The 25,008-nt window shown below is 37.3% G+C and overlaps 2 protein-coding genes and 1 long non-coding RNA gene across 4 annotated transcripts in view; 1 reads left to right on the top strand and 2 right to left on the bottom strand.

Annotated features, from left to right (window-relative positions):
* Positions 1-5,276, bottom strand: part of LOC111446170 (KH domain-containing protein At5g56140-like) — a 10,424-nt gene extending 5,148 nt beyond the window's left edge. The window contains exons 1-5 of one of the 2 annotated variants that reach the window (XM_023084865.1): positions 5,015-5,276; positions 4,470-4,555; positions 3,211-3,356; positions 1,886-2,005; positions 1,682-1,798 (exon numbers count right to left, since the gene is read on the bottom strand). In XM_023084865.1, the coding sequence (XP_022940633.1) occupies positions 1,682-1,798; positions 1,886-2,005; positions 3,211-3,356; positions 4,470-4,555; positions 5,015-5,142 (597 nt within the window). In that variant the 5' untranslated portion in view covers positions 5,143-5,276. The remainder of the gene's footprint in view (positions 1-1,681; positions 1,799-1,885; positions 2,006-3,210; positions 3,357-4,469; positions 4,556-5,014) is intronic. The other variant, XM_023084866.1, reaches the window with a different exon arrangement.
* Positions 586-25,008, top strand: LOC111446171. Its single transcript, XR_002711033.1, has 3 exons — positions 586-658; positions 13,576-13,586; positions 24,998-25,008. It is a non-coding gene; the product is annotated as an uncharacterized LOC111446171 (long non-coding RNA).
* Positions 17,352-23,385, bottom strand: LOC111446169 (probable amino acid permease 7). The gene is made up of 7 exons (XM_023084864.1): positions 23,182-23,385; positions 22,841-23,080; positions 22,493-22,586; positions 19,681-19,907; positions 19,122-19,255; positions 18,592-18,819; positions 17,352-17,921 (listed from the first exon to the last, which is right to left on the bottom strand). Exons 1-7 carry the CDS (start codon positions 23,273-23,275, stop codon positions 17,520-17,522), a joined length of 1,419 nt encoding a protein of 472 aa, XP_022940632.1. The 5' UTR covers positions 23,276-23,385; the 3' UTR covers positions 17,352-17,519.

The raw sequence follows: 25,008 nt of genomic DNA, 5'->3' as shown, positions 1-25,008 counted from the left end.
GGGGGGGGGGGGGGGGGGGGGGGGGGGGGGGGGGGGGGGGGGGGGGGGGGGGGGGGGGGGGGGGGGGGGGGGGGGGGGGGGGGGGGGGGGGGGGGGGGGGGGGGGGGGGGGGGGGGGGGGGGGGGGAGGTATCTTCCAAAAAAAGCAAAGGAAGAGCCCTGGGAGGAGAGGAGGGTTTCTTCATGGACACAGAAGGTTCAGTCAATTCATCAAGACGACCAAGACAAGAAAAACCCCCCATGGGAACCTGAACCCTGGCCTTCTCATTCTTGTACTTCCTGTTAATCATGTTGAAACGGTTCTTACACTAAACATCAGTGCAATAGGTATCCTTGACCCTTCTTTGGTAAACTTCATATGATAGTGAAATTTTCTTCTTATGAAAAAACACCTTCAGTGAATGTTACTTGTCCATGATATAACCAACATAATTTGCTACATCGATCTTTCTGCAAATTGATTTCTAAAATCAAATCATGTGGAGAAGTCTTGGGAAGAGATTTAGTCTTGTGTAAATTTAATGATTCATTGTTGGGCTGTTTTTTGTTCGTCATTTTTGTATTGTCAGGTCTTATTCTATGTAGTAATAATAATAGTAAACAAAAAATTCATAACCCTAGTGAAATCAAATGCTTCCATTGTTCTCTTAAGACTTGTGGTGGCTACTATGACTTGAACTCATTTCCTCTAAAGCCCTTTATTATTTACACAACCCTTAGTGAAACTAGGCCAACCCGTGTTGTTCAATATGCTCTCATCCTAAAGAAAACATAAAAATTATATATAAATATATATATAAACCATTATGATCTAAGCTACTCAATTTCCACATCATGAAAACAAAATTTCATCATGAAGTTCTTTGTCACGTACAAAGAACAAGTCAAATGAGGTTTCTGTTCCTCAATACTAAAGGCAGGTATGACATAGAACTTTAAATCATTGGTTTGAGACGAGAATGAAAATAATAAAACAAGATTTGCAACAACTCAAATACAAAAAATGTCCAAATTAATTTTGAAGAATTAATTGAAATTGAGATTTAATGAAGTAAAAATGAAAAAGATTGTCATTTCATTAACAAATAGTTCTATTAAATATTAAACTCTCTTGTGATTTATCAAAAACAAATAAATACAACAAGTTTAAAGAAATAGGAGAGGTAAATGGGAGGTCTTATAAATAAGAAGATAAAGTTAGAAAAAGGGTGAATAGGGGCATGAGAGGCAAAGAGAATTGACAGGGAAAATAAAAAATAGGGGGAAGAAGTTATACAAGAGACAGAACTGGGGAGAAACGGGTGGAGTATCTATCTCTCCCTTCCTCCATTCGTGTTTATTAAAAAAAGAATTCATGGAAAGGTTACCAAACTTAAAGATAGGAGTTAGGTTGCAACAATTCTCTCCATCCTTGCCTGATTTCTACACATTTTCACCGTAAAAATAATAATCTTAAAAGAAATAGTTAAAAAAGTTATTTGATTTATTTAAATGGAAAAGTGACATTGCAACCATTCTTAATGAGGGTGTAATTGATCCGATTAAAAGTTAGAAGACTAAAGTGTGACCATCTTAAAAGTTTAGACATAGAATTTCTAATTTTTCCCTGCATAATATAATAGATTAACAACCAAAACGTGACATACAACATAACATGAAAATGAAAATTTATAGTAAATTACCTTAACTGGATCCTTAATGCTACCTCGTCCTCTAATCAAAACTCGACAATCGGTACTTGCCTCCACTCGCTTAAGAGAGTTTCCCCTAGGTCCAAGGAGGCGGCCGACAAAGTTATACTATCCAAAAAAAAAAAAAAGGTTCAATTAGATTTCATCAAGAAACATACAAAAAGACAACGCACAAAACACAATGCTAATTCATACATTAGGGTAGTTGTCAACAGGAACGTCTACTCTGATGGTTCTCTTCACAATAAGACTTGACGAACTACCTTGGGAACTTAGCCAATTTTGTGCTGATGAGGGTTGCAATAAACCTGACATCTACATACACAACATCATATAGAGTTCATACCAGAAAATTAATATGAAGGCAATCATCCTACACAAGATATGTTTAACAGCCAACATAACTTTGGTGTAAAGAACATGGGATATTTTCAGAAACAATATATATCAAAGTCATAGATTCTAGTACAACAATCCCGGGAGAAAGTGTAGAGTACTGAAAACACTGCATACCTTGAGAGAGAACATTATAATCATGCATAGAAAGTATGATAATGTTTAGGTTGCTTAAGGGAATACTAGGAATCCCAGAACCATTCAAATGTTGTCGTGGATCTTAAAGTAGCATATTTCTTTTCTTTTCTTTTCTTTTCTTTTCCTCTACTTTTTTTTTTTTCACTTAATGAAGACACACTCTTGGACAACCATATGAATGCGCTAATACTGACATAAATTACTCTTGGGGCCACTTATTTATGTATTTCAAAATTCCATGTGTGCAAACAGGTAAAGTTTCTTGAAAAGTCCCTTCACCAAGATAGACAAGAGATAAACAAAAGTTAACTAACGAGTCAGCACTCTATATTAGAATATTAGACCCTTGTCACTAAAAAACAAAACATTTAAGTCAAATTAGAAAAGTAATACAGACATAAATTACTCTTGGACAACCATAGGAATGCGCTAATACTGACATAAATTACTCTTGGGGCCACTAATTTATGTATTTCAAAATTCCAAGTGTGCAAACAGGTAAAGTTTCTTGAAAAGTCCCTTCACCAATATAGACAAGGGATAAACAAAAGTTAACTAACGAGTCAGCATCTATATTAGAATATTAAACCCTTGGCACTAAAAAACAAAACATTTAAGTCAAATTAGAAAAGTAAGATCAATTATTCACACATAGAACTTGTCACACACATAAAGACAAATTAGAAAAGTAAGTAAGCTCCTCAGAACTTGATCGACGTTGTAATCCATTTATCAAGATGGCTGAAGGTGGAGAACCAATTTGTTAGAACCATTAGAGAAGCTGAAAAAACTAAAAGACTGGGAAAAAAATGCATCAGTGAAAAATAAAGCGAAGTCTCATTTTTTTAATTAGAGAAGCTATCCCCAAGTGCAATTAGTAAATTCCATGAGTTAGCACAAAAATGTAGAAATTTGTGTCAGCAATGCTTCTTATGTACAGTAAATTAGATGGGCAGTAAGGTTATGTTAATGGTTAGTATCCGTACTTCTGATTGAAACCGTGATGGCCATCCATTCATGTCAGCACCTCCATTTGAAAATATTCCTCCAGAAGCCAGGGGGCTGGAATATTCAAGCCCACTTTGACCTAAAACTGATGCCTTCCCCAATAGTGTGGTTACACGCAATATTTCTGCTCCAAAAATGTCAATTTTCAAGAACAAGATGTACCAGTCAGCGCATTTGTTAAAAAGTTAGTAGTTACCACATAATGGACACACAACATGGTGTTTTTCACTTCTGGGCCAGTGAAATATATCTTTCATAAAGAAATTTAATGTTCAAAAGAAAGAAAAAAAATAAATTACTTGAACCCCATTACTATAGAGCAATATCAATATGAAATATTAATATTGCCACCAAATGCTTGAGAAAGGAAGTTCATAAGCTGCATACGCCACAGAAACTCAAAAAATAAAGTAGACAAAAGGCAGCAAAGGTAGAAGAAATCAAATAACTTGCAATAAATTATTAGAATTAATTAGTATATTATAATTTCCATCAAGTTACAGACAAATTTATACTTGTTAATACAAGGAGTTAACAGACAAGTGTAGAAAGAAAGATACAGAGGTATAAAGGCAATGGGAAAGCTAAAAATACAAGGATCGGTTCTCAATGATGCCAAGGAAAGGGACTTGCACTGATAAAAATTAGACTCAGTACCGAACAGCTAGAACATTTACATGTGAGCTTGCATCTAAACTCATATGCTTCTAGACCGATCTATAAGATATAAGACAGACAACCAATGTAACATGAATTCTTTATTATTTTTATTTTTATTTTTTGTAACCTAATGGGGATGGTTGGTCAATATTAGAGATAGGGGAAAACTCTATCCTCATTTTTTTTTCATGGAAGAAGTGTCCAATTTTGATTGTAGTCACTTTAGTTTAGTGCTATCAACTATCAAGTTATTGTGTCCACACACACACACACAAAAGGTTTTACACACAGCCATTTACTCACTTCAGGTCCCTGCCAAGTAAATATCCAAGGTATTAGCAGAAAGGCAAAGCGACAGGCAAGCATAACCATTAAAGTTAGATCAGATAGTTTCTCATCACATTCGTTGCAATTAGTTTCAGTTAGATTAGCTCAGTCATGCTTATATGTTCTGTTCTGATTTTAATTGGGCAATAATGCCTCATCCCCAAGATCTCCAGCACATCAACCAAATGAGAAACAACGATGGAAGCAAACTATTTCTCAAGAGTTACTTCGATAAGGCTATGAAGTTCACCTTGGTTCAGCAATCGACAACTATTAGGGAGCACAGACATAAACGGATTTAGTTTATGCCGCTCTTCCAACAACTCGGAGAGATACCTGCAAAAGAAAAAGAAAAATAGAGTAAAAATTAAAATATAATCAGTTAAATGGCCTGTCATAACACGATTATGCCACAAGAAAAAAAAAAGATCTCCAGAAGATATGGATGTTAAGCAACTAAAGAGAGTAGAAAACTTCAACAATGAATAAAAAGAAACGTAATCTAAAATCAAAAGACGGTGTAATAAGCTCGGATCTAACATCTATCAGACAATCAAACAAGAAGCACATGGAACAAGTATAAACTAAGTCCAAACAGTTTAAGAACTCAGTAGCTAGTACGTGAATCAGGTGACTAACACAACGATTGTACAAATCAACGAAGACTCAAAAACAAAACCATACTGATCCAAAAAAAACAAAGATAAATAAACACAAATCACAGATCTCACAAAGCAACAACACAAAGAGCCAAAAAAAGCCAAAAAAACAAGAAAAAAAGAGTGGATCGGTTACTTTTCTTGCTCGAGTAGAGCAGCAGCAGATGCAGAAGATGGAGAGCGAAGAGCAGGAAGATGAGGAGAGTGAGGAGCCGAGGGGGAGAGAGAGAAAGACATGTACATCCCGCCTGCAGACGACGCCATTTCTCTCCCTCCTCTCCCTCCAGAGAGGTGTGTGGATATGGATACCGCCAGGATTGTTAGTCTGCGACCACTGCGGGCGATCCCGACACCCTGCTCTCTATCGAAGGAGTAAATATGGAAACCTTGCTGGACTTCTTTTATCTCCCTTTATTTATTTAATATTTATAGATAAATATAAAATTATTATTTAAATAATTATAATAATAGGTTTTATTTTAAATTTTATTTAATTTTGTTCAAATTTTTAATACTTTCTATCTAGACCGAGACGTTAGGCAAGGGTGCCACTAGGCCCCTCTACTGCGAACTGAATCTGACATCTCAGGTACGAAGACGAAGAGACGCTCATAGTTACCAAGTGGCCCGTTTGGTCAGGGAATTAGCCTTATGACCAAAGCAATTAAAAAAAAACGACTCTGATATTATTTTCGATGTATAATTGAAATTTAGTTTATAATGGTATGTATTTTAAGTTTAAATTTTTTTTTTTATTTTTAGAAATTCAATGTTTTGGAATTAATTAAAAATAAAAATTGAAAAAGTAAATAAAAATAAGATTAATTTCTTTTTACTTCTTACTAAATACTTAAAATTTTGATTTCTTTTTTAATTTCTCAAATGAGAATTAAAAAAAGATTAAATTAAGAATGTAACCCATAAAATTTAAATCTATTTAATCGATTTGTGAATTTTTAAGTTTTATACGTTATTTTTTTCATTTTAAATCTCACAAACACCCGAAGAACCTAATAGATCTCCACGACAAGGACGACTAAGAAAGCCTAACAATCTTAGTAGTAGTGTGATGGTGTCTCCAAAGTCTTCTCCTCCTATCTTTTCTAGTACAGTCTTAGCACCAACGCCCTTGCCTAGCGGTAGGAGTATAGGTAACTTCGAGTTAGGCCTAGGCATGAATTGTAGTGCGTCGAGACAACCATGTGCTCTTATATGGTCATGAGAGGGGGTGTGGGACCACGCAGATAACCCAGTAGTTGCTCGGCACATCGGTCTCTACCTCTAGATTAAGAGTGTCTTTATGGCCTTGTGGAAGGGTTGCCAGCTAACCTTCCATGGATGATGTGCGTTAGTCCAGAATACCTGTCATTTTTACTATTGTGGCTATGCAAGTTGACTAAGTCTAATAAAAGGAAAGTAGTTCATTCTAGAGTTGAGATTTTGGGCCGAGTAGATCTATGGCACTAATAATAGGTGAACCTCGTCTAGACCACGAGTGAGTTTGTGATGGTCTTGAAAACACTTGGAACTTTGAGGTTTTCTCATAAGCTTATAGAAGTGTAGAAATAGTCTCGAACTTTCTAGAGCCTAGAGAAAAGTCTAGATTGACTTGTTTGTAATGGTTATATCAATGGACATAACTTGTCCCACAGTGCATAACTTGTCCTATAGTGGAATGATCTATAGTTAAGGAATGGAAATTGATTAATTAAAGAGTTTAATTAATTAATTTTATATCGCTTATAATTGCTAGGTCCATAAGGTCTCTTGCTAGCTCATAGTAACTAAAAGGTTCTATTTATTTGAAAGAAAATTGGAAGGGTTCCAATTGATATTTAATATATTGGATATATTAAATATAAAGGAGAAAATAGATTTAATTTAAAATGTCAAATTAATAATTAATATATTAGTTATATTAAATAAAGAGGAGAAAATAGATTTAATTTGAAATATCAAATTTTAGTTAATATATTAGTTATATTAAATATATAGAAGAAAATAGATTTAATTTGAAAGGTTAAATTCATATTTAATATATGAGATATATTAAATAAATAGGGAAAATGTATTTAATTTGAAGGGTTTAAATTAATATTTAATATATTAGATATGTTAAATATAAATGGAAAAAAATATATTAACAAGAGCCAATGAAATCTCTGCCTTTGGTGAATTGAAGTCACCGCAGGTCCACACTGGGTTCAACCCTACCGGGAGGAGCTGAACCATTAGTTGAAGCAGGGGCTGGAAGCAACCCCTAGTTCAGGATTTAAAAACCTTCACCGGCATTTGAGGCAGCTCAACATAACAATTAAACGTCAATGCACAACCAAACATAGTTAAGTTACTAGAATAACGATGCAATGAGGGCCGTATTTTTATACTCACCCATTTCCTCTTTTTTTCTTTTTTTTTTCTAGGTGAGTCAAGGTGAGAGAGCATTTGAGAATGGCGCGGTGGTGCATTTTTTCATATTTAATTTTATTTTAGTTTTATCTTATTTATTTTCACTTTTTTTCTTTATGTCACGGTTGGAGATGGGAAGCCTAAAAAAGTGGATTGTGACAAATTGGTACCAAAGAGTTTGGTTTTAGGCCTGTAGACTTTTTTTTAGGTAGGGAGTTGTACCCCTTTTTTTATTCAACTGACTCCATGTCTCGTCGTGACTAAGTATGCAGTCTAGCCCTGTAAAGTAGTATATGAAATGTTATAAGAGCTATTGAACTCGATGTATGTTTTAGTTAGAGTCTTCAAAGACTAAGTTCAAATATATGGACTTTCAGGAGCGCAATAGCTGCATTACGCCATTTATGAGTTATGGGTTGATGGATATTCCCAGTGAATAATTGCCTCCGAGATGAAAAATATGCTATGGTAAGATGTGGTATTAGGATTGTATGACTACTCTCCATGTCGTCCTCACGAATGGACAAGCATTCTCACATAGTTAAGGTTGTGGAAATGTCGTGTTAAATTAGTGAACCTTAGAGTCAGGGCAATTGTAATAAGGTCAAGCTATGTCCCACTCTCCCATCATTTAGAGAAAGAAAGGACCAGGCACCATGATGATAGGAACCTACCTTGCATGCTCAGATTAAGGATCAATGAGTAACAGTGCTCTAGCGAGCTACATGATATGGTGTCACGCTATGATGAAAGGCTGAAATTGGCCACATGGGAAGGAATTACAAAGCTATCTTCGGTGAGAATATCACTTATAGAGAGGTGTGACGTACTTTACGAGACAAACATATGACTTGCATACCTTATGAGAAAAACATATATTTGCATTATATTTCAATCATACGTAAATTGGGTAATGACAATATGACTTGCATACCTTACGAGACAAATATATATTTTCATGGTATTTCAATCATACATTATACACTTCCAACTCAAGATGTCTCGTAAAACATGCATATAGTCATGAACGAGCGTCAATTTCATCCAACCTAGCCTATAGACATTCCAATGTAAGCTTAACTAGACGGTTCTAAGCTTAGAAGTTTGATTTTACCTACGACAATCCATTCTGTGATGTCCCACATTGGTTGGGGAGAAGAACAAAACACCCTTCATAAGGGTGTGGAAACCTTCCCCAATAGACACGTTTTAAAGCCTTGAGAGGTAGCTCGAAAGGGAAAGCCCAAAGAAGACAATATCTGCTAGCAGTGGATCTAGGCCGTTATAAATGGTATTAGAGCTAGACACCGGACTATGTGCTAGCAAGGAGGTTGTTCCCCAAAGGGGTAGACACGAGATGGAGTGCCAGTAAAGACGCTGGGCCCCTAAGAGGGTGGATTTGTCGGGGGTCCCACATCGATTGGAGAAAGGAAAGAGTCTCAGCGAGAATGCTGGGCCCCGAAGGGGGATGGGTTGTGATGTCCCACATTGGTTGGGAAGGAGAACAAAACACCTTTATAAGGGTGTGGAAACCTTCCCCTAGCAGACGCGTTTTAAAACCCTGAGGAGAAGCCCAAAGAGGACAATATTTGCGCGGTGGATCTGGGCCGTTACACATTCAAGCTAATTGAAGTTGGTTGGAAATCAAGTGGAGCTAGAATCTTAAAGGAAGCCGACAACGCGTCCACTACATCTTAGAGGAAGCAAATAGCGTTGCATGTCATAGTCGTACTCTTCAATCGTGCAGCGTCATGATTTTGACACACTCACAACCAGCCTTGAGGAAAATTCAAGCCTCATATTCCTTTTTCCCCTGACTTTGTAGATTCGTCGAACCTTGGGCAAGGTTTGTTTTTGCCAACCAAACATCACATGTGTGGAAACCAAGCTTGTTCGGCCACACACGCCGCTTGCGCGTGCATGTTCAATCATCTAGGACACAACCGACATGTCTCTTACACTAGGCCAAGTCATTGGCTTGACCTTGCCTCTACTCATGGCCAAGGTCTCTCAATACAATGTTGCATCTCATCATCACATCTTAGTTCCCTATTAACATGACCCATATATCCTGACGTCATCCCAAGTCACGTACATGTACTATCAATATAATGATATATGAATAAACTAAAACACGTATCTATCAAATGAATCTAAATCTCATGACTCTTCCATTATATAAAACTCTCATATACATGTATTCATAAATAAATACATGAAATAAGTTTAATATTCAACGTACCGATATACACAATTAAATAACCACAAGTGTACCATTCATACCACAAGTTTGATGTGTTATGTTATGCATGTAACGATGTGTGGTCCTTGAATGATTATGGCACGATTGTATGGAATATGTGAATGTAAACAACATGAATTGTATGACATGAAACACGGTAAACTGTCTGGAATTATAACCCCGATAGGAATATGTATGAAATGTGAATTGAAAATGAGAATGACATGAAGCATGGAACGTGATAGGGGGTTATGATCATTAATGATAAATGTAGAAGTAGGGGGGACCTCATGCATTATGTGTGTTCATGCATTTGGGGGGATACCCCTATCCCATTACGAAGGTATGAACGCGTACATCCAATGGTAGGACAACGATCGTTATGCTTTGCATAGCGCTGCCGTGACGGTTCTAATTTTAACGGGTCCCGGCATAAGGGGCTCTCAGAGTATGCCCACTGGATAAGGAAAGTGGCCCAACGGTGTGCGAACTAGCTGGTGAGCCCATACTCGCACGTATGGGCTGTGTGTAGAGTATATGGTGATGGTGTTAATATAACACATGCGGAAACAATTTTGATCTTAGGCACTTTTAGAACATCAATTATAGTAAATAACTAGCAGGTTCATAAGTTTTAAAACTTAATGAGTTTGAATACTAACCTTTTGTAGTTCAAATTCATTTTTCCTCACGAACCGATTTCGAACCACCATTAGTGTCTTCTCCACTATCCTCCGGCCCTAGAATGGGATTGTGGAATCTAGTGAGTGACTAAATGTAACGACCCAAAATTTTCTACTTAATTTAAGGTCGCTATTGTATACGTATCATAAACATAGAATGCGGAAGACTTCATTTAAATTCCATAAAACATAACCTTTAACTTAAAACATAGTCATGGACTTACTTGTTTCGAAAACATCTTTAAAATGACACAACAAAAGACTCGAAATAAAATAAATGAGCGTTTAAGTTTAAAACATCCTATTCTATCCTAAGTCTAAGAAAATAAATGCCACTATCCTATGCATGTGCCATGATCTCGAGTTGCGATGCTGTCGTCAGCCGTACAGGAATGCCTTGCCTTAACCTGAAAAATGTAGTAGCACATGGCTTGAGTATTTAAAGAAATACTCAGTAAGTGACCCCACTATTGGGGTTAAATGCAACAATCACATGTAATGAAATGATGAGACCTATCTTTCGTTTCGTTTCGTTTTCCCTACGGTATAATCCTAACAGGTAATCGTGGACGTGTACCATATACTCTGCACGCAGCCTATACGTGCGAGTATGGGCTTACCAGCTAGTTCACACACCGCTGGGCCACTGTCCCTAGCCGGTGGACATACTTTGGGAGCCCCTTATACTGGGACCCGTTAAAACTAGAACCGTCACGGCAGCGCTGTGCAAAGCATAACGATCGTTATCCTATCATTGGATGTACGCGTCCGTACCCTCGTGATGGGATAAAGGTATCCCCCTAAATGCATGAACACACAATATGCATGAGGTCCCACTAGTCCTACAGTTATCATTAATGAACATAACCCCCTGTCACGTTTTCATGCTGACATGTCATTCTTATTCTCATTTCTTTACATATCATACATATTCCTAGCGGGGTTATGTTTCATGCAATTTACCGTATTTCATGTCATACAATTCATGCCGTTACTGTAACGGTAAGGGTTTCAAAAAGGCAAAAAAAAAAAAAGGGAAACGCCTCAAATCTCGCCGGAAATCGTGGGATTTTCGGTGAGTCATGCCTTGCCGGGGCGTATTAATGTGTATTAAACCCTGGGTACCTTAGTAGCCGTCTTTTCCTTTTTGAGTCACTGTCATACCTGTGAGAGAGGAGCCGAAGGGTTTAGGTGAGGGATCGAAAACGTCGTGAGACTTCAGATTGGGTTGGTAGATCAATAACGCCGTGAGCTTTAGGTAGGATCAGGCACCAGTGTACGTCGGGCAAGGAGGGACAGACGCGCCACCGGAGATGGACGAACAATGACGCTTCCATAGGTGACAGTAGCCAAGCTCGCGATTAGGGCTATTGAGGCGTTCGGGCGAGGAAGACGAAGTGGCGAGTGCGGGTCGACCCTCGGCATTCCACGGTCTGTCTCGACTGGCGTGCAACCCACACCTCGTAGACCGTGCTCGGACACCACCATTGGGCCTCGTTCCTTTTCGGCCTAAACTAGAGGTGCGCCCAGAAACCCTACGCCGTTAGGGTTCTTCGCAGCCCGTCGGTTTCGGCTCCACCAGCGGCTCGGCTAGGTCGGCTCGGCAGCGCGGCTTGGCGGCACGGCTCGACAGCTCGACATCCGAACAGTATACCGATTTCTAGGTTTTTGACCCTTCTGGAGCCATTCCCACCCTTGTTTCTGCCATCTGAGGTCAATATAACTCTATTGTGATAAAATAGCTTGTGATAGAGACGTACCTTGGTAGCTAGGCATAAGAGCTAGTTGTGAAAGAGCTCTAAGTGTATCATGTTATCTTATAGGAGGTAGTTAGGCGCCGGAGTTAGCATTGTGGGTGACTTCGGCCAAGGCCAAGGAGGTAAGTAACCTTACTGTTGGCGTTAGTTATGTATGTTGGTTCGTGTCCTGTGGCTCTTGCATGCACTATATGTTGTTGCTGTATGCTAGGTTGGATGTTTCTTGCTGTGAAATACTATGCATGCTATGTTTATGTATTTGATTCTTGCAGTGAATTGCTATGTATGCCATGTTTATGAATATGATGTTTTGACACGGTGTGTTGCCCTGTATGTATGATGAGCTTGATTGACATGTCATGATTGTAATGAGAACCCCGCATGTCATGAATGAGATGACTAGTATGCTATGATATGCTTGTTCAATGTGGACCCGGTTATGCTATGATATGCTTGCTCAATGTGGACCCGATTATGCTATGTAATGCAGCAAGGGGATGGAACGTTGAATGTATAATGTCATGGAGGTAAACCTTAAGAACATCATGCACGCTATGGTTATGTACTTGGGGCACCCCCCCGTTATGCTACTGATGGTATGGATGCGTATATTCAATATTGTGTTCGCCACGATATCATGCAGGCCCTCCTTTGTCCGTGACGTCTGGTATTGTATGTCATACATACCCGACCAAGCCAGGCCCAGGGAGTTCGCTTGCGAGCTCGCCTGGTGGGCCCACAGACACACACGTGGGCCATGTGTGGGAAATTACCATGCATCCACCCCTGCCCGGACAAAGCAAGGGCCTAAGGCCATGGGAAGGAATGGAAGACAGACCCCTCTCTCAGCTTCGTTCTTCTAACACTGTGCGGCATGTATGGTTATTATGTGGGACATGTATGGTTATTATGTAGAACATGTATGGTCATTATGTACGACATGTATGGTCATTATGTACGACATGTATGGTTATTATGTGCGTTATGTATGGTTATTATGTGCTATAGGTATGGCTGTTATGTGGGACATGTATGTGTGTTGTGTGCGTCATGTATGTGTATCGTTTGTGACATGTATGTGTATTGTGTGCGACTGCTTGTATCCAGATGTATGATTATGTGCTTAACCTTAACAGTGGGGCGACTTACTGGGTATTTTATATAATACTCAAGTCACGTGCTACCCATATTTTCAGGTAAGGACAAGGCTCCCATGTACGACTGACGGTGGATGCTGCGAAGGCCATGGAAATCCTGAGGAGAGTTTGTAGTGTCGTAGGCGCCTGGTTGGATTCTTTTGGGTTCATAGTTATTGCAATTGTTTCCTTTAGTTCTCTGTTGATTATTTCTAAGTTAGGTTGTCGTTATTGACTTCCCCAGGTATGAACTGCTTATAATAATGAACGCATTGTTGTTATTGAGATTGTCTTACATGAACTCTTATTCGGTTGATTATGCAAGTATAAAGTAACGTCACTAATTAGGTTAGAGAAAATTAGGGGCGTTATAGTTACATTCAAATATTCATACAAACAAGCCATAATCGTTCAAGGACCACCCATCGTCACATGCATAACATATCACATTAGACTAAAAGCATACACAGCATACATTCACGTTCACATAACTACGTACTTAAGCACAATAATCTAGCATACAATGTACCATATCATAAACAAGTCATAACGTAAACACTTCATAGTCATATCGTTCTCTAACTTACCATAACGCTATCGTTCTATCAATCTATCACAAACCTATCCCTTTCTACTCATAATCTAACCGTATTCTTTCATCAATCTCTCTTATCCATAGCACTCCGGTATGTAACCTAACCTTAACGTTTCATGAACGTATCTTCTATCGTTACATTTCGTTCTGTGCATCCTTCTCGTATCCTATCTCAAACATATCCTTGAGCACATCGTACCATAATTATTATCATACAAACCACATATAATAACATAACATAACATGTAGGAAGCATATCGATCCACAGACAATTCACACATATCAATATATATATGACACGTGTAGAACCACAGGGCACGTATCAACATCAAATATAACCATGCCGATAGTAAGGTCACTTACCTGGTTAGCTTAAGTCGTTGTCACAAATATATCCTTAATGAAAGTTCGATTCCGTCGTTATCCTTAATGAAAGTCCGTTGAACTCCCAGTCAACTTATGTGAGCCCATGACATCAATTTTAAGTTTGAACTCTATAAAATTATTTCTCTAATTTACATTGACCATTCTTAAATTCTGATATTTTCTCTCCGACGAAATTTGATGGAGTTCCTTGCCCTCTGATTTTCCTGTTTTATTTTTTAAAAATTATGTTTAACAAAATATTTTCTCAATCTTCTATCTTCCACGGTAATTATTTTGGAGATATTATTGGCCAATTAATATTTATTAATCTATCCTTACTTCCAAATCTTCTCTTTTTATTTTTATTTTTTTCTCTCTTTTCCGTTAACAGTATTTTGTATTTCCATCTATATTTAGTTTTTTTTTTCTTATTTCCTTTGTCTTGGGATTTATTAATTATATTCTTAGCTTCTAAGTTATTTTTCTATAATTCATATAAAATTATTGACAACCTAAATCATTGCAACAATTCAGTAGATCTAAACAATTCAAGAGATCTAAAATATGATTGGTTGTGATTTCCTAAAACTCATACAAAAATTCTTTTCATTTAATCTCTAATTCAAAACTAAATAATTGTAACCAAATTAATATTACTTAATAAAATAAGAGGAAGATTTAACATACGACTACTGAACTGACGTATCTCCTCGGCCGAACTAAATCTGCTTAAACCTTTTGTTTTTGTTTTGTTTTTTTGTTTTTTTTTTCTATTTGTTTTGTGGGGTTTATTTGTCAAGCATGCAAGTTTGGTTAAACCAAATTTTGAAACCTCAAAATTTCACTAAGGTGGTTTTTTATAAAATGGAGTCAACATTTTAATTCAACCATTAATTTGAATAATTAATTTCAAATTAAAGTAACATTAAATGATTAATTGAACTATTTAATTAATATTTAATATTAATTCAAATTTCAATACCAATCAATCCCGACATATATTTGATTAAGATATTTAAATCTATTTAAATATCTTAGATTCTCTCTTTTTTGTTTAATTCGTAAATAAAACAAAAATGCGGTTAAATATATCGTATATATGTAGCGCATATTCCCTAATTTGAATTCGAACACTTTGAACTCACTCGTCACACTGTTCTATGGTTTAGTCCGATATGAGCTAGCAGAGGGACTTAATGGACCTATAGGTCATGGGCTCCAACGATCCAAGATTAATCGGTTAAACTCATTAACCTTGTTAACCAACATTCGTTAACTACTAGGACACTCCACTATAGCCTAGTAGTTGCACTCCCCTCACTATAGATATATTTCTGTCCATTTGATATAACCATGATTAGTAAGTCGATCCTTCACAAGTTGTTCGTAACTAGAGTTGGGTCAATTTACCGTTTTACCCCTAAAGTTACTTCTTGTTCCTTATGTCCCATTGATCCTCTTATGAACAATTGGTTTGTGGTCCAACCAGTAAACCGAATCCCTCTCAGGCCAATGAGAGGGTGGGGCCCCTTGTTCAAGACCTGGAGTTAGTGCTTAAGGGAACTACCTCTCTTCTATCCCTAAAAGTGGGTAGGAGCGAATTCCATCTTGCACCCCACGTCCCCAGCGATTCACCTAATCTTACCCCTGAAATGGGAGGCCTATTGAGTCGGCAAACTCGAGCCACTCTCACCCATGCAAATCTAAGGATAATTCCGAATAAACAGGAGTTCATGGTTAACTCAGAATTAAGATTGAGTTACCTAGATCATCGAATGAAAAGAAAATCAGTCTCAACAGTAAACGACATTATAAAGTGAGAGTGGTTTTCTTCATGGTCCGATCTTATGCAATACTCATTGCATAGGACGCCCCTACTCACATGTCTCCACATGTACAATTTAGTGATCACATTGTTTATATCATATACAAAAGTGGGTCGCATCCATAGTGTCCCTAGAATGAGGTACTCACCTTATCCTTATACTATAGATCATTTTGACTATATACTTGAACTTGATCCATTCTTATGTCTCTACATATAGTTCAAGTAATCATACTATAGCCAGAGTGTTCTTAGTTTATTGGATTTAGATTGATGATCGTAAAGTTCACTTTATTCAATAACAATCTTTACTGAATAAACAACAATAATAACTTTATTGAAAATAGAATATGTTTTTGTTTACAAACTATGAGTTTTAGGACATAAAACCCAACATATGGTACACGTCCACGATTACCCGTTAAGACTGCACCGTAGGGCAAACGAAATGAAACGATAGGTCCCATCATTTCATTGCATGTGATTGTTGCATAACCCCGATAGGGGGTCACTTACTGAGTATTCTAGAAATACACCAACCTCGTGCTACTTTATTTTTGCAGATAAGGGCATGGCACCCATGTGACAACGACGGCGGCATCATACACCTCGGGACCGTGGCACATGCATAGGGTAGTTGCTTTATTTCATAGTCTAGGATGAATTCGGTTTGCATCACTCGTATAGGTTAGTATAGGTTGAGTTGTAATTGCATAATAAACCATAGGGTAGAATTAAAACATTCATTTCAGTTTTGGTTCCTTTTCCTTTCAATAATGTTTGTTTCTTTTTCCCTTGTAATCATTTTCTCTTTCACGAGGTAATAAAAAACGAGTGTAAGTCGCATTTATGAACAAGGCCCATTTAATGTATATTCCGCATTCCAAGGTATAATAATGACCTTAGATTAAATAGGTAAAATTACAGGGTCGTTACAGAAGCTGGTTGGAAATCAAGTGGAGCTAGAATCTTAGAGGAAATCGACAACGCGTCCACTACTTTTTAGAGGAAGCGATAGCGTTGCGTGTCATAGTCGTACTTTTCAATCGTGCGGCACGACCAGCCTTGAGGAAAATCCAAGCCCCATATTCCTTTTTCCCCTGACTTTGTGGCTTCGTCGAACCTTGGGCGAGGTTTGTTTTCGTCAACTGCATCACATGTGTGGAAACCAAGCTTGTTCAGCCACACACGCCGCTTGCAGATGCATGTTCAATCATCTGCGACACAACCGAATTGTCTCTTACACTAGGCCAAGTCATTGGCTTGACCTTGCCTCTACTCATGGCCAAGGTCTCTCAATACAATGTTGCATCTCATCATCACATCTTAGTTCCCTATTAACATGACCCATATGTCTTGACGCCATCCCAAGTCACGTACATGTACTATCAATATAATGATATATGAATAAACTAAAGCATGTATCTATCAAATGAATCTAAATCTCATGACTCTTCAATTACACAGAACTCTCATATACATGTATTCATAAATAAATATATGAAATAAGTTTAATATTCAACGTACCGATATACACAATTAAATAACCACAAGTGTATCATTCATATGACAACTTAGAAACACAACGAAAGAAAAAGAACGAGTTTGTCTTGTTTTTTTTGCTTCTTTCAGCTAAACTTAGCATTACAAATTCTTTCGAGTGACCCGAGAAACCCAAAAACAGAGACGAGTAAACAAAGAAAACTAAGAACCCTAAAAACAATCCATGTGGGTGTCCAAGCCCTAATTTTCCTTTGCTTCAAGAACATTTCCACAGGGAAATAAATGGCTATAGGCCAAAAGTTGAAAGCCCCAATCAACCCCAAAACTTGGTTGAAGTAAGGGAACAGCACAGCACAACAAGTGGTTGATAGAACATAGGCTGTTCTAAAACATAGCCTGAAGACATGAACTTGAAAGCGAGGCAACATTGGGAGCTTCATGGACAATTGTTTGGTCACAAACATGTTGTTTGGATATTTTCTTGTCGCCCATTTCTCAACCATTGGGAAAACTGGCTGGCTGAAAATCTGAAAATAAAATATTATCAAATATGATTTAAGATATGAGCGGATGTAATAAACAGTATGTAACGACCTAAGCCCATTGCTAGCCAATATTGTCTTCTTTAGGCTTCCTTTCAAGGCTTTAAAACGCGTCTGCTAGGGAAAAATTTTCACACCCTTATAAAGGGTGTTTCGTTCTCCTCCCCAACCAGCATGGGATATCACAATCCACCCCTTCAGGACTACTCGCGGGCACTTGTTCCTTTCTCCCGTCGATGTGGGATCCCCACCAAATCCACCCCTCTTCAGGGCCCAGCGTCCTTATTGGCAACACCGTCCCGTGTTTACCCCCTTCGGGGAATAGCCTCCTCGCTGGCACATTGCCCAATGTCTGGCTCTGATACCATTTGTAATGGCCCAAACCCATTATAACTGTGATATCCCACATTAGTTGTGGAGGAGAACAAAATACTCAGTGTGTGGAAACTTTTCCCATGCGTTTTAAAGCCTTGAGGGGAAGCCCGGAAGGGAAAGCTCAAAGAGGACAATATCTGCTAGTAGTGGGCCTGAACTGTTACTTGAGAAAACTTCGATTCAGGATCGATTTTGGGCAAAAAACCCGAACAAAATCAAGTAGAAATTTAAGAAAAAGAGCGAAATCGTTATCAAACGAGAAGTAAAGTAGGAGTAGTACCTGATAACCTCCCAACAAATGAAGAACAACGCAGGCATTAGCAAAGGAAACAAGCCAAAAGGGCTCATAAAAGGCAGATCCAGACAAGAGATTTCCAGGAGTGGCATCTCCAAAGGCTGCATATCCAAAGCATGAACAGCACAAGTAGAAGAATGTGGTCACTGAAATGGCTACCGTTGAAGCTTTTTTCATTGTCTGGTTTTCTGAAGGTGGACTCTTCAATGTATCCTAAAATTCACACGACAAAAAAACATGTTTCGCATGGTAAATTCTCGACTTTTTAGCCTTTTATAATGGGAGGATACGAAAAAAAAACCAAGCAAACAAGAAAACATTCTCGTACATACCAAGCACAGGTCCTTTCAGAATGTTTTGTTCTTATTTATATGTTTTTTAGAAAAATTCTCGGGAGGTTAATCAATAAAAAATTGACCTGAGCAAAGCTCGCCTAAATTTGGAGCTCCTACGATTGAGCCACCGAAAAATTTAAAAACTTTAAGTTAAATTGGTGAGATGGAGAGAGAGAAGACCTGTATATTGAGAAGAATGAGCGAGTATGGATAAGCAAAGGCAATATCTCCAAGAGCTTCAAAGGCTAACAATACTTTTTCAGTAAGGTTAGCAGCAGGGATTCCTGTAATGCTCCCTTTAATGCTTTTATTCTCTGTCAACCCAATAGAGGAAAGATATCAAATTGATTTTGGGTTCACAAACCACGATATTGTCCACGTTGAGCATAAGCTCCCGTGGCTTTGCTTTGGGCTTCCCCAAAATGCCACGTACCAATGGAGATAGTATTTATTGATTATAAACTCATGATCATTCCCTAAATTAGCCGACGTGGGACTTTCATTCAACACCTCCCCTTGAACAGAGTATGTCTCCACACCCTTTGTTCGATACCTTAGTCACTTTTTGACTACGCGTTCGAGTTTCAGAATACTTTGTTCGAGATTTGAGGATTTGCCAATCTATTGGCATGGCTCTGATACCATGTTAAGAATCACGGATCTTCACAATGGTATGATATTGTCCACTTTGAACGTACGAGATAAGTTACGAAGAAAATAAGGTTTCGAACTTTCTTACCTAGAACTTGAGCAAAGCCAAGAGCAAAGCCAATGGTGGCGTAAGAAAAGGACATGATTGTGGCAAAAATGGACAGCCATCCCATGTTGTGCATGTCTGGAATTTGGGACAACATAACTTGAACAGCTCCAAACATTATGGTATAATAAGAGCTGTTATCTTGGTTATTGCATGAATTAGATACTTCATGCCCTTGCCTGTGGTAACAGATTAGCTTCTCAATTTCCCTGCATGAAGAGTCAGCAACAACGTGAGACAATCCGTTTGCATGCATGCATGAGTACTTTCGAAACATTACGTCTTAGTCCACAAACAGATGTATGCTTTATTCACACCAACGCAATAAAAGAATTGAAAAGTACAGTGATTAAGATCAGTTCAAAGAAGTTCTTTCTGCTTCAATTATTTGTTTTCAGTGTACCTCGATCAGAGATCAAAACCAACATCTGGTATTAGAGCTAGGATGTCGAAACAAATGTCGTCGTCATGAAAAGTCGCTATAAAAGATGTGACGACTATGAAGAGTGAAAGGAGGAGAGTGTTACACTCTAGTACCCGTTACTCACGACGAGTAACTACGCTACATGGTCGATAAAAATGTGTGCTAATTTACAGGCACAAGGCATATGAGACGCTATCGAGCATAGTGATGACGTCGATTAGTGCGACGAGAAGATGACCCTTACTGCCATCTACCAAGTAGTCTAAGAGGACGCACTTCTCCAGTTAGCAGAGAAGGACTTGACAAAGGCAATATGGGAAACGCTGCAAATAATACATGTGGGTATGGAACGGATCAAGGAAGAAAAGGTGCAGACTTTGTAGAGTGAGTTTGAGGCTATCTGTATGAAGGACGGTGAGTCAATAGATGACTTTAACATGAAATTGACAATGATTGTTACCGACCTCCATTCGTTAGGAGACAAGGTAAAGGATATCTCCGTCATCAACAAGTTCCTTCAAATCGTTCTCACGAGATTCATGTAGATTGTCACCTCCATCAAGCAGTTCGGTCACCTCGAGAACATATCGGTTGAGGAATTCAAGAAAGTGGTTAAACCATGGGGCATGCCAAACTAGTATCATCATCGATCAGGATGGAATATTCTCTGGAACTTTTTGGATGAAACTATTTAATTGGGGTGAAATCTAAATATATCTTCTAGCTATCATTTCGAGACGAATGGGCAAACCGAAATGTTCAATAGTCAGCGACTGGAAAGACGCCCTTTGAAATAGTGTGTGGTCAACAATCACTCATGTCCGATGTTGTTGATCACCCGTATGTTCGGGAAGAGTTTGCAAGCCTACAACTTCACCAAAGAGTGTAGACAAACTTTCGAGGTCGCACAAACATCCTTTGGAAAAGCATCTCAATGAATGAAAAAGTGGGCAAATGTGAAATGCAAGCCACTAAAGTTCCAAGTGGGTGACCAAGTTCTGATCAAGCCGCAACCGAAACAATTTCAGTTACGAGGCAATAGGGATCAAAGGCTAGTGTGAAAATTCAAGGGACCAGTCGAGGTCACCGAGAAAGTTGGGAAGACTTCATATCGACTTTAATCATTCTGTTATCCATGTAAGTAATTTGAAACTGTATCACCTTGATAAGGAAGAGATGAAGCCAACGATCTGACACACTCGCCAGTCACTGATGAAGAGTTCCATTGAGAATGAAGTATAAGAAATCCTAACCAAGCGAACACGTCGCATCAGCATATCATGGCGAAATGCTCAAGAGTTTCTAGTAAAGTGGAAGGGACTACCTGACGCCGAGAGGAGTTGGGAACGCACTGAAGACCTAAAGTCTGTCCTAGGTCATATTGCTAAGTTTGAACGAAAATGGTTGACAAAGACGTCAACTAATTAAGTGAGGGAGGATGTCACGGTCATATTGTCTGTGGCCACACACCTGTGTATGTCAAACCCTTAGGTCTAGCTCATGTTGTATTACTTTGTCGCTTTCGTGTTATATTATTTTATTATTATATTTTTTTCGTGTGTATGACCATTCGGAGAAATCATGCCTACCCCTGTCAGATATGAAATGGCTCAAAATGTACTATGAGAAGATGCTATGTAAGTCATTGTTGTCCCTTACTTGCTTGCTAGCCTATAACGTTACTTTCTAACATTGCTTTCAACTCTCTTTCGAGAATATCTCTTCTCCTATTTTCTAAAATTTTCTTTTGAAAATGGGGCCGAAGGCTTGGGTATACGTGGTTCGTGTCAACGACGACACAATTTTGAATTGACTGTGGTGTCCCACATTGGTTGGAGAAGAGAACAAAACACCATTTATAAGAGTGTGGAAACTTTCTCTTAGCACACGGACAATATCTGCTAGCGGTGGGCCTCAGTCGTTACATTGATTGACTCACTCAAAAGTGAGAGTGATTACTACACAATCTCTTTAGAGAGTCCCAAAAAGTGTGATTGTGACACTATACAATACAATAGTACCAAAATTTACGGGTTTATTAGGACCCAAAAAAAAACACAAAATAGTTTTAAACATTTTAGTTATTTTTGAATAAACTACCTTAAATTTATTTAAGGATAAAATTAAAAATTTGCCATTTACTTAAAAAGGTGGATTCTATTAGAACTAAATCTCAAACCCATTAAATTCCCCATAAAATTTATTTCTTAATAACTTTTAAAAAGTAGATTCTAGAAGAACCAGATACTTAATTTGACTTTGAATATGAATAAATCAAATTTTAATTTGAATTTAAAAACATAAATTTAGCCATAAATAAATAAATAAATAAATAAATATTTGTATTAATAAAAGGAAAATGGATGGTACCTGATGCTGGTGGCTGTGGTAATATGATAGGCGACGCCATTAAACCATAAGTTTATCACTATCAGCACACTGCATATCCTCTCCCTCTTTTCTCCTGCATATTTATCATAATAAAAAATTCATTTTTAACTAATTAAACCTTAAATTAAATGAAATCATTAATGTTTAAAAATATTAAATAAAATTTAAATATATTCTTGTTGTAAATATCCCTTTAAAAATATTCATAAAGGTAAGAGTTTTAAAAAAATAAAAATTTTCTAAATTTTTAAAATAAAATAATAATAATAATTAATAATAAGAAAAAAGATTTAATTAATTTATAGAGAGAGAAAAGTGTGTACGAACCTAAATGCAACTTCACAGCTTCGGAGTACGATCGGACTCTCAAATGCCCAACTTCTGGATCTGGATATCGGTAACAGTCGGACATCATAAACGCCGATACAAAAGTCACCGCCGGGAAAACCACCGTCAACAGCACCGGTCCGGCGATCCATCCTAACTGTGCCACGCTCCACGGCAGAGATAACACGCCGGCGCCGATCACTCCGGTAATTATATGAGCAACCGCCGTCGTCAAACTCCCTAAAATTTCCCCCAAACACACACGCAACAACAAATCGCAAATCGATTAAATTCAAAGAAAAATTGATCGCATTGAAATTTGCACTTGGATCGCGTCTTACCAGTTCTCTCGATCGATTCCTCTGCCGCTTCGCCGATCAAGGTCGATCGGTCATCGTCTTCTTCGCCGTGCGCGCCGCCGTCGCCGCCGCCCATTTCTGTGTGGTCAAAACGGTTGTTCTTGCTGGTCTTGATCGGAGGATTTAATGTATGTCCGGACAATGGAGGAGGCGGAGGAGGAGAATTATCGGGAACACTGAAATTGATTGATTTATTTATTTATTCCTTTAATGATGCTTGAACAGTCATGTTGCCTGACTTTTTGCGTTTAAAAAAGTCAAAATTATTTTAATTAAATTTCTATTCATTAATAATATATTATAAATAATAGTCCTTAAATTTTAAATTTTTATTTATTTATTTGCTAATTATCTTCAAATAAAAAAAATTAATAGAATTTGTAATGTCAAATAATTAGCACAAGTTATTCCGTTCTACTTTTAAAATAAAATATTATTCCATCAAATGACATTTCAATAAAGATAAAATAAATATTTAAATTATATATAAATATATGATTTTTTTATGTTATTCTAAAGTCACTATCCGAGCAAAAACAATCATTTAAAAATTTATCATAAAAATATAATATATGTTTGTTCATTTTAATATAAATTAAGAATAATATAAGGAAAATAAAATATAAATGTTTTATACTAACTTATAGTCTACACGCAATTAAATGGAAATGGAAGGCAAACTATCTTATGCATGTGTCATGGTCTCCTAAGTTGCGATGCCACTGTTAGCCGTATAGGGGAGCATTGCCTTTATCGGGTAAATAAGAGGAGTAGATGACTTCAATATCGTAAGAAATACTCAGCTTACTATTGAGCCTAGATGCAAGCACGTACAATCATGAGTGGGACTTACCATTTCAGTGTGTATTCCCTTGAGCGACTATCCTAAACGGGTAATTGGATTTGTATTTACTATTCTTCATACGACTCATACGTGTAAGTATGGACCCACCAGTCGGTTCGTACACCTCCTAGGCCTCTTTCTTGGTTGGGCTAGCATTCTCTGAAGCTATTGTCAGACACTCGATAGGAATAGTGACCGCATTACGATAAACATAAAATTCTTGAGATTTTCTATTAATTTTGTTCACAATTACTCATGGACAATTTTAATAAGTTCTCGGAAGTAGTTATGAAAAATTGGTACGTAGATGAAATGAGTTACCATTTTTTTTATTAAGATTATTATTTTATTTTATTTTATTTTAGGGCTGTTACATTTTAATTTTAAAAATATATAATATAATTGTAATTAATGGTAATTAATTATAAATAAATAATATAAAGAAGTATATTTTAATATGATACCTTAATAATGAATATTAATAAGAAATTTGTAATTATGATAGGTTAATAATGGATTAAGTAAACGTTGCGTACTAATTTAATAATTAATTAATTTTGGAATAATGAATTTTTGTAATACTTTAAATTGACTAACAAAATATCTTAAATATATTGGTAGCTTTTATTTAATAATTCCGGTAAATAACTAAATAATTCATTATTATTCTAAATTATGTTAATATTTATATGTATTAAATAACGTGAACATCCAACAACTCATAACTTCCTTCAACTTTATTAACTATTATACCAACTTTTAAATATTTCAAGAAATTTTTTCAAGATTATTTTTTAATTAGGAGTGCTCGTGAATTAAGTCGGGTTGAGTCGAGTTGAGACTTTTTTAGACTCAACCCAATTGTTTTAAATTGTAAATTTTTTCACCCCAAACCAAACAACTCTCGTTAAATAATGAACTCAACCCAACTGTATATTTTTTTTAGGTTTGCAGTCATTTATTCA

Source organism: Cucurbita moschata, unplaced genomic scaffold (assembly GCF_002738365.1).
Source record: "Cucurbita moschata cultivar Rifu unplaced genomic scaffold, Cmos_1.0 Cmo_Scf00008, whole genome shotgun sequence".
In the NCBI taxonomy this organism is placed as follows: Eukaryota; Viridiplantae; Streptophyta; class Magnoliopsida; order Cucurbitales; family Cucurbitaceae; genus Cucurbita; species Cucurbita moschata.
Note: the sequence above shows the minus strand (reverse complement) of the source record. Positions and strands in the feature narration are given on the sequence as shown.

What these genes read in the sequence shown, in the direction of transcription:
- LOC111446169 (XM_023084864.1), bottom strand. Translation starts at nt 23,275, where the DNA reads ATGGGCGGCGGCGACGGCGGCGCGCACGGCGAAGAAGACGATGACCGA. An exon ending in AGCTGTGAAGTTGCATTTAG is followed by an intron (nt 22,587 to 22,840) that starts GTTCGTACACAC and finishes ATAAATATGCAG; the next exon opens with GAGAAAAGAGGGAGAGGATA. An exon ending in TCATTCTTCTCAATATACAG is followed by an intron (nt 18,820 to 19,121) that starts GTCTTCTCTCTC and finishes TGTGAATTTTAG; the next exon opens with GATACATTGAAGAGTCCACC.